The sequence below is a fragment of the Brassica oleracea genome, chromosome C3 (assembly GCF_000695525.1).
Source record: "Brassica oleracea var. oleracea cultivar TO1000 chromosome C3, BOL, whole genome shotgun sequence".
NCBI classification, from domain to species: Eukaryota; Viridiplantae; Streptophyta; class Magnoliopsida; order Brassicales; family Brassicaceae; genus Brassica; species Brassica oleracea.
The window spans coordinates 6,547,634-6,557,897 of NC_027750.1; the positions used below are offsets into that span (position 1 = coordinate 6,547,634).

Below are 10,264 nucleotides of genomic sequence, written 5' to 3' on the forward strand. Positions count from 1 at the left end.
CATGTATAATTTATACGTAAGGTGGACGACTAATGTATGTTTATAGGCCGACATAACTCAATTCATATAATGACAATTAAAAATCGTTAGTGTAAGACTAGCTACCACGTCCATAATGGGACTCCATGAACCTATAATATTGCACTCATTTTCAAATTTTCTTTCCCTATATAAACACAAAGCTCCGATCATTTTCAAACCATCAGAAAACATTTTCTTTTCAACAACGACCAAAGAGAAAAGAAACATGGCGGCTTTTGCGACCAAACAGTCTATGTTGTTGTTGTCGTCGTCTCTCCTGCTCTTGATCGGCGTATCCACCGGAAGTTTCTATGACAACTTCGATATCACATGGGGCGATGGTCGTGCCAACATATTTGAGTCTGGACACCTATTAACTTGCACTCTCGACAAGATCTCCGGTTCAGGTTTTCAATCCAAGAAAGAGTATCTATTCGGAAAGATCGATATGAAGATGAAACTTGTTGCCGGAAACTCAGCTGGAACCGTCACTGCTTACTACGTACGTAAACATTTATCTCTTTTCATGCTTATATTTTGTGACGTTGATTGTATGATTTTTGAATCTGATTTAAAGAATGTTTTCGCAGCTTTCCTCTAAAGGCGAGACATGGGATGAGATCGACTTCGAGTTCTTGGGTAATGTTACTGGACAGCCCTATGTTCTCCATACAAATGTGTTCACAGGAGGTAAAGGTAACCGTGAAATGCAGTTCTATCTCTGGTTCGATCCAACGGCGGATTTCCACACTTACACCGTCCTTTGGAACCCTCTCAACATCATGTAAGTATAATTTGGTTCAACCACCTGATCCATGAAGCACCGGGCTTATAAAATATGATGACTATTCTCCATATTAAAACCAACATTTTACTTCACATTAAAGCAAATTTGTTTCCAATCCATTTAACTTATAAAAAATCTTTTTGTTTTTTGTAACACTAATAAAAAATCTATTCAGACTTACTTTTTACTCAATCCATTGGATTTATTAAAAATATTCTAACAAATGGTTTTTGTAATGGTTTTTGATTTGGTGTTTTGTTTTTCTTGGAATCTCAAAAGCTTTCTAGTGGACGGTATCCCAATCAGGGTGTTCAAGAACAATGAGGCTCACGGTGTGGCTTACCCGAAGAGCCAGCCGATGAAGATCTACTCAAGCCTATGGGAAGCTGATGATTGGGCAACTCAGGGTGGTCGAGTCAAGACTGATTGGACTAACGCTCCATTCAGCGCTTCTTACAGGAGTTTCAATGATGTGGACTGCTGTAGCAGGACTTCAGTATGGAATTGGGTTACGTGCAATGCGAATAGCAACTCGTGGATGTGGACAACACTTAACTCCAATCAGCTTGGACAGATGAAGTGGGTACAAGATGACTACATGATCTATAACTATTGTAATGATTTCAAGAGGTTCCCTCAAGGTCTACCCACGGAATGCAACCTCGGCTGATATATCGTGTTACCGGGAAAATTCAAGAGCTTGGTGCAGTTTCTTTCTTTTAATTTAACTTCATGATTCTTTTATTTGATTTGGTTATTCTTTTGAGTTTCTAAGATTTGCTTACCATATTGAGTAATTGTTTAATTTTTGGGTCATCAACTCATCATCTGTTATAATTTGATTACACTGTTGATTTTCATATCTTAAAACATTAATAATATTTGATTCAACCCTAGCTAGAGCAAGTGGGCTTTTGACACATAAATAAGCCCATAATCAGACTTAAACCTGGATTAACTTAACTCTACGTCACTTGATAATTCAACTACATGTATAAAATCCTTTTAAACTCACATGCATAACATATAGAATTCTGACGTCTGATTGATCGTAAATCAGAACATAATCATTGTAGTTGAACTAGTCTAACTCATATCCCATGCATCTGTCTCGCTCTTATAATATATGTTGAAAAACTATCATTGTATATATCTTATAAAAAAGACTTAGATTGATACGACACTTTTGGATCCGCATGTTAATTCATTCCGTCTTAAACTCTTACTCGGTATTTATAGAACAAGCCAAACAAAACGAAGATCGATAAAAATGAGATGATAACAAAGCAAGTTCCACTAGAAAAAGCTTGTTGTTCTGTTGTAAATGATGGACAAGATTGGTAACTAATAAAGTTTAGAAGGTTGCATTCGTGTTTGGACGATAACACTCATCTCTTAAACATCTATTCAATCACATGTCAACAAAAGCTATCAAGATTCAATGTATCGATTTAGACGTGAAAGAGATGATTAGTATTTTAACAATGAAACGGTTTGAAACTATTTTATTTGTTGACCCTGCAAAAAGGTTATTATAAATTATAAGAAATGGAAGACGATAACTTCAAATTATTACCCAAATCGGGAAATAAAATCTATGTTTTTTGTTACTCGGTCTTAGATTTCTTTCCAGTAAAAAGATTGAACTCCGGAAAATTCATTGTCCACAGATTTGTAAACCCATGATTATCGGAGGTTTCAAAAAATTGTATACATGATAGTACCAAACTTATTCGTAAAACAAGTTGAATTATGTTTCCAACACTTAGTATACGTGCTTCACAATAATTTTTGCTTTTAAACAAGACAATACGGTTTTTAGACTTTACATACAAATAAAGATGAGACTTAATAGGTTTTTTTTTACTTAGCTATTACAAGAAACCTAATAGTTTTTTTTTTTTTTTTGTAACTGAACTATGCAACTGAAATTATGCAACTGAAACATCTTTTAATTAGTTGTTTTTCCGTTTCCAGTTATTAGATGTTCTAAACTTTTCATTCATATTATCATGAAACTTTAACAATAACCATCTTAACCTTGTTTCTTAAATGTTATTTAAATTCTATCTTTAATTAATGTAGAGTAAATTAATAAAAAGGAACAATATCTATATCTATACATATAAAAATAAAAATAATTTATTTTTAAAACAGTAGAATTCTGAAACGACTAAGAATCAAAAACGGAGTTCGCTTTTTCATTTTCTTTGTGGTTTTTTTTTTCTTGTGTTCAAATTAACATCACTTTTAGGGTCATGAAGAAGGGAAACATTATCTCCACGAAGTGATCATCGTGACTTGCTCAATTCAGACATTGCATTATTGAATCTAAAAGTCATATTTTTAATTCCGTGCATTCTCTCATCTAATTAATACACGCCACCAGATATACCTTCGGTCGGGTCAATTTTATTTTGTTCAAGTCCATATATCAAGTCAAAATAATAACCGGCTAGACCAATCAAAATTAAATTAGATAGCCACATATATGTTTATGCAATGTACCAGCATAAGAATGCATTTTAATATTTGCACCTTATATATGTAATGAACTTTCGAAGTATTTTTTTAGCTATATTCAAGGTTATATAAAACAAAATTTCTAACATGTTTTATTCATTTCAATATGGCACTGCAAACTATGGTGTTGCCTGGTGCCGGCTGTCATATGCTTAAAAACAAGAAGCAACTGCGTGATGAATAATAAAGGACCAAGTACAAGTAATAGCTTTTCAAAACTAGATTTCCGTATTAGGAGGCTGATAGCTTTTACAATTCAACAAATAACGATACACCAACAACCTTTTTTCGTGATAAGTCCTCTCTTAATTAATTTACTTTTAGAACGGTACAATTTGTAGCAAGATGTTATAAGTTGGCCAAAATTAGTGAAAAAAATTGTAATATAATAATAATAAACAGAATAAGCTGCAGCTAGTTGAAAACATTGTCATGTGGCATTTGATTTATCGACTTTTGTTATTTTATTTTTGTATGGTGTGTACTTAACAAAATCTTTGATTTGTGATAGTAAAAACTAAAAAGTAAAAGTATACCATGCATCTCATTTTTATTTTCTTATCAGTAGTTATAATTCTAATCTCTTGGTTAGTCAAGATTACTCTTTCCAATTCCGCATCAAAATTTTGAATTATAGTATAGATAACATATAAATTTTGTACATGTAGTTTCTATTCAATAATTAGATATATCAAACTTGTCAGAAAGTCCAAAACATGGTGTACATATAGGAGAAAATATCATGAAAACCTCGGATATTCATTAAAATACTAGTGAGAAAAAGGTAAAAACAAAACTTATGACTTGGTGACGTACTCAAGAGAGGAATATATAATTATTAGTGAAATATACGGAAATATACGTATAGGTATGTTTTTGTTGATGTCATGTGTGTGGATAAATATTAAGTATATATATACGTATATAGAAATTTACTTAACTAAGTATAGTTTCGCAGCAGATGTCTCCTTGTCGGGGCACATTGATATATTGATCAATAATGTATGATATATAAGCGACACTCATCCATTTTATAATCCAGTAATATGTGGGCTCATACTATGCATAATTAAAATAACCGTTCCTGCATTTTTTACTTGTTTTAAAAAGCTTTTTAGTTCGAAAATTAATCAATAACGCAAAAATATAGGTACCGTCTTTCAAAACAAGAGTTTGATTTAAATTGAGGACTATAGTTACAACGTGAGCTCGATTTAACATAAGAAATAGATATTAGACAAAAAAGTGTTCCACATCGATAGTTGGAAGGGATCCAAGTAATATATAAGATAGATGGACCACTCCATTTATCATCAATTGGTTTTAGTTTGGAAGCCCGTCTAGCTTAACATGGTATCAAAGCCCGATCCACGAAGTCTAATCCGATCCATCGATCTGGCCCAAAGTTGGCCTATCGATCCTTGCCCGAGCATTCCGAGATTGACGCTCAAAGAGCCATCATCTCGAATGGGCGTATTAGACACAAAAGTGTTCCACATCGGTAGTTGGAAGGGATCCTAAGTAATATATAAGATAGATGGACCACTCCACTTATCACCAATTGGTTTTAGGTTGAAAGTCCGTAGACTTATCGAAAAGCAATTAATTAAAGGATTAACATTGATACGATTTTTTTCAAAAAAAAAAAGAAAAAAAAAACATTGATACGATTATACGACTAGAAGATTATTTTAAAGCCTTAACGACAAGTCAAGGTGACTCATCTCTTGATCCTGATCGATACCACTCTCCGGCACACGACGGCCTGAGAAGTCCCTGGGGCCACCGCTTTCGACAAATCCTTCATAGCCACGGCCGTAGAGCTCAAACCGGCCGGAGAATGGATAAGGCTGATCGACATCAACAGTAGTTGAGGATCTAAAGAGTTCACGACTCTTCTTGGCTAAGGTTCTCTCTAGCTTATGAGCGTTTTGATGGCCACCTAGAGCCTGAGAGCTGTAAAATTTTCTTTGACAATAGTTACAAGAGAAGACCCTAGGCTGCTCCAAACATGATGATGAGTTTGTGGAAGATGAGGAAGAGGAGGACATAGAAGAAGGGTCAAGGACAAGTTCCAGGTTTAGTTGATGGTTCTTGTAACTTGGTAGGCTTAGACGTAGGGATGTGTTTGGCTGAAAGTCCATACCTAAATGTTTAGTGAGAGAGAAGAGAGAGGTTAGAGAGATAATTAAGAAGAGAGAAGTGTGTTTGAAGGTTTCGGGCATGAGGGGCCTTATATATAAGGTGTAAAGGTGCGTATAGGTTTCCTCAAAACTCATGTTGGGTGCAACTTCGACTGTAAATTATGGGGAGAGAGAGAGAGATTATAGAGATGAGACATGGAAGCTGGAAGAATCAGTGGGGATCCGAGTGTTGTCGCCTCCATTAATGGCACCCTTTGAACCCTTTGTCGGTCCATCTAATATTATTTTCCTTCAGAGAATTATATTTTACTCAATACATGTAATTATATTTAATGGTATCGTTTCAGAGTGTTGAACACCTTAAAAATTATATCCCATGTGGTAGTTGTTTAGACCAGACATAGAAGATATCAGTTTTAGTTTGAGTGTTGTAGGTTTTATGCCTTTTCTATTTGAAATTTATTTACACCATATGTTTGCGTAAATTACTATAGGGTATGTGCAAAATCCTTAGAATTTTCTATTCATACCAAAACTATACCAAAGTTTTCTAAGCATAACCAAGAAATCTGTTTATGTTCAAATTTAATTCATACCAAAAATAACATGAGATAAAGATGATCACATAATTAGAAATTCTATTTATATGACTTTGCTAAGCAACCTTTAAGATGATGTCACGTTCAAAAATCAAAATGAAGTATGTAACTATGCATGTGATTGTAATAATTGTTTTTTTTATCTAAAGCCGTTTGATTCTGAGAAAATGAACTCACTCAAATTAATTCTATTGTACTTTGTAAGTTTGTTAATGGCATCAAGTTTCAGAAATTTATATAGATTATATCATTAATTTGTATATTCTGAGAAAATGAACTCACTCAAATTAATTCTATTGTACTTTGTAAGTTTATTGAATGCATGCAACAAGTTTCAGAAATTTATATAGATTATATCATTAACTTGTATTAAGGGTTACATTTAAAAAAAAAAAGATAATGTAGTTCATAAATTTGTATTTAAGGGTTACATTTTTCAATCTCCAAATATTAAGATGTATAATTGGTCAGTAAAACATAAAATGGATTTAGTCAAAAAAAAAACATAAAATGGAACTAAGAGAAAAGTTAATCGTAAAAAGGTATACACAAATGTGAATAGGATTTCAATCAAAACAGCTATTAGGTTCATTAACTTATGACAAAAGAAAGACTTAAGATTAAAGCTCTCTTATCAAATTTCCAGTAATGGCAATGAACACTTGCCGTGATAAAGCTTTTGACTCGGCTTAAACATGTAAGATGATGTTAACCCCCAATAAATTAAATCATCGCTCACCGTACGATCAATATATCTACCAACGGTTCACAAGGAGTTCGTACCAGATAAGATGTGGACTGCACCACAGTGAACCCACTTTAGATATATGATATATCACGTTTTGCCTTGCGTGAGTTTATAAGCGTATAAGTCATTTCAGTTTGAATTGTTTCAAAAGAATTCAATTAATTTTAATTACTTAAGATCAATGAGGACACATCGGTGTCATCTGTACATTTGTTTCATTAAGACTTTTGTCGTTTAAAGATTGAAAAAGATTACGTTTTCGTACTAATCTCTCATGCTTGTTTCGCTTTCTTTAATTAAGTTCTTTTGGGTCCGATCGGTTTTTAAATTTATGGTACTTTCTAACCAGCCAAGTAAAACTGATTGATCAATTATTTATTTCTAGCAGCTAATAACTAGAAAAATCTAAACAAAAAACAATTATAAAATCAATATATGTTTTAGAGTTGTGGACAGTTTATACTTTTATAAAACTAAATTCCTTTGGTGAGAAAAAGCTTACCAATATAATTTTAGTTTCAAAAAATTTATTTTTGAATGGTGTGAATAAACGCAGATAAACTAATCAGACTAATATTTGTCTGATATCAAAGACGGAGAGGCCAAGATCAATGTCTGAATTCCGGCCTATGAGCTTGTGCAACGTAAGCTACAAGATCATCTTGTGAACAAAATTATCACCAAGTTAATTTCGGAAACACAATCAGCCTTTGTGTCTCGTAGACTCATTACAGATAATATCTTGATCGCGCAAGAGTTGTTCTACGCACTACGTACGAACCCGAGCTGCCAAAGCAAATATGTGGCGATAAAGACAGATATGAGTAAAGCTTATGATCGTGTGGAATGGAGTTTCCTGGAAGAACTAATGGAAAGGATGGGCTTCAACGGGAGATGGATCAATAGGATCATGCGCTGCATCTCGTCGGTATCTTACCAAGTCCTCATCAATGGGGAAGCAAAAGGAAATATCACACCATCTCGCGGACTGCGACAGGGTGACCCTCTGTCACCATTTCTATTTATACTTTGCACAGAAGTGCTCATCTCTCAGCTTAAGAATGCGGAGCAGGAAAAGAAGCTCACTGGCCTAAAGATTGCACGAGCCAGCCCGCCAGTCTCGCACCTACTCTTTGCCGATGACAACCTGTTTTTTTGCAAGGCGGACCAGGGAGAATGTAGTGAGCTGATGAAAATCATTGACGTCTACAGCAACGCCTCAGGACAACAACTGAACAAATCAAAATCTTCAGTGATGTTCGGTTCTAAGGTAGTAGCGTTCTAAAAAAATGACCTGAAAAGGTCACTAGCCATAAATCAAGAAGGTGGAATGGGTATGTACCTCGGACTACCTGAAAAGATATGTGGCTCTAAGAAATAAGTTTTTAGCTACGTCCAGAGCGATTGAATGATCGCACAAACTCTTGGTCGACGAAATTGCTATCAAAAGGTGGTAAGGAGATCCAGATCAAAGCGGTCGCCCAAGCGGTACCATCGTTCACCATGTCATGTTACCTCTTACCACAAGGAATTACGAAGAAATTAATGAGTGCAGTCTCGCGTTTCTGGTGGAGCACCAAGATCAATAATAAGGGACTTCATTGGGTAGCTTGGGATAAAATCTGTGTACCTATGGACGAGGGCGGACTTGGTTTCCGTGACTTTCACGCGTTCAACCTTGCCTTACTAGCAAAACAGTTGTGGAGATTACTTCAGTATCCTCACTCTCTCTTAGCTCGAGTTCTAAAAGGTAGATATTACAGACACACAAACCCGATGAATGTGCAGAAGGCAAACAACCCATCCTATGGATGGCAAAGCTTATTAGCCTCAAAAGAAGTTCTTCACAAGGGTCTCCGGAAGAAGATAGGAAATGGACATACAACGAAAGTATGGGAGGAGCCCTGGCTCCCAACGCAACCAGCGAGAGCACCACTTAGCATTGACAACGTCTGAGACGAAGACTTCCGCGTTCATCATCTAATTGATGCTCAGAATCAGTCTTGGAATCTAGAGATACTAAACGCAGTCATCGCCGCGGAGGATATTCCCAGGATTACATCACTCCGGGTGAGCCGCACAGGTCGACATGATAGTTACTTCTGGGATTTTACGAAGTCCGGAGTATACTCGGTGCGATCAGGCTACAAAAGAGCCCACGAGCTCCACTCTGCGGCCAACCCGAACGTTGTAACGGAACCTAGTACAACGGAACTGAAGAAAGCAACATGGAAGCTCAAAGCCCCATGAAAACTTAAACACTTTCTATGGCAAGTTACAACATGATACCTAGCGACGGCAAAGCAACTTAAAGTGAGACATTGTGCTAATGAAAGTATATGTGTTCGATGCGGTGATGAAAATGAATCTATCAATCACACAATCTTTGAGTGCCCACCGGCCCTACAATGTTAGGCTCTATCTGATATACCATCTTCTCCGGGGCTGTTCCCGAGTAACTCTCTATACTCAAACATAGATTTCTTGTTATTTCGTGCTAAAGAAACTGGAGTGAGGTCAGAGGTACTGGCCGCATTCCCATGGATCGTTTGGTATATCTGGAAAACGCGTAACGAGAAGATCTTCAAAGACAAGGATATCATGCCGTTGGACTCACTGCAACTTGCGGTTAAAGAAGCAGAGAGCTGGACACTAGCGCAGAGAATATCGGAAGACACAGAGGGTGAGAGGGACGAACAACGAAGAACACGACACAGTACTAGTATACAAGAGCTTCTCACAGCTAGATGGAGATGTCAAACTGATGCATTTTGGATAAACGAAAGAGACAGAGTCGGGATGGGCTTCGTATAGCTGGAGGACGACATACCGATTCTATTTGGAGCACAGGGACTAAGTGTCGCCGTATCCCCACTCCACACCGAAGCCGAAGGGCTACTGTGGGCGATGCAGGAAGTGCTGAGGCAAGGAATCAGAGCGGTACGTTTTGAGTCTGATTGTGAACAACTAATCAAGCTGATAAGGGATGACGAAGATTGGCCTGCAATGGCATCTGAATTAGACGAGATCAAAGCTTTATCGGCTGAGTTTATTGACTTCTCCATAGCATACATTCCAAGATCTGCGAACATACGTGCAGACTCTCTAGCCAAAGGGGGAAGATCACGCGTTTTCGGATCATCGTTCGTCAACTGCTTTGCACCAAGTTGGCTAGGTCCAGACGCTGTCCAAGAGATTGCTAACTAGTTTCGTATAAGTTTTATTTCCGATGTCAAAAAAAAAAAAAACTCAAAAAGATCCAGAAAAACTTAGATACATATATTGAGGCATTGTGATTTAAATCATTTTCTCATATGTACTTAGTTATTTTGTACCAGTAGTTTATGATAAGCCATGGTAAAATATAATACCCCTACATTTTTTTTTTGGGGGGGGTGTCATGGAAACTGAATGCATTTTATGTGATTGATTATGAGGAGAC

At 36.2% G+C, this 10,264-nt stretch overlaps 3 protein-coding genes across 3 annotated transcripts; 2 read left to right on the forward strand and 1 right to left on the reverse strand.

Annotated features, from left to right (window-relative positions):
• The first annotated feature begins 219 nt into the window (after positions 1 to 219).
• LOC106336471 (putative xyloglucan endotransglucosylase/hydrolase protein 13) lies at positions 220 to 1,613 on the forward strand. The gene is made up of 3 exons (XM_013775306.1): positions 220 to 523; positions 612 to 805; positions 1,088 to 1,613. The coding sequence occupies exons 1-3, from the start codon at positions 248 to 250 to the stop codon at positions 1,476 to 1,478; spliced, it is 861 nt and encodes a 286-aa protein (XP_013630760.1). The 5' UTR covers positions 220 to 247; the 3' UTR covers positions 1,479 to 1,613.
• Positions 1,614 to 4,928: 3,315 nt separating this feature from the next.
• On the reverse strand, positions 4,929 to 5,755 carry LOC106333283 (zinc finger protein 2). The gene has a single exon (XM_013771750.1). The coding sequence runs from the start codon at positions 5,608 to 5,610 to the stop codon at positions 5,023 to 5,025; it is 588 nt and encodes a 195-aa protein (XP_013627204.1). The 5' UTR covers positions 5,611 to 5,755; the 3' UTR covers positions 4,929 to 5,022.
• A 2,612-nt stretch (positions 5,756 to 8,367) lies between these two features.
• LOC106329751 lies at positions 8,368 to 10,029 on the forward strand. Its single transcript, XM_013768398.1, has 4 exons — positions 8,368 to 8,712; positions 8,818 to 8,892; positions 9,238 to 9,630; positions 9,673 to 10,029. Exons 1-4 carry the CDS (start codon positions 8,368 to 8,370, stop codon positions 10,027 to 10,029), a joined length of 1,170 nt encoding a protein of 389 aa, XP_013623852.1.
• Positions 10,030 to 10,264: the final 235 nt, after the last annotated feature.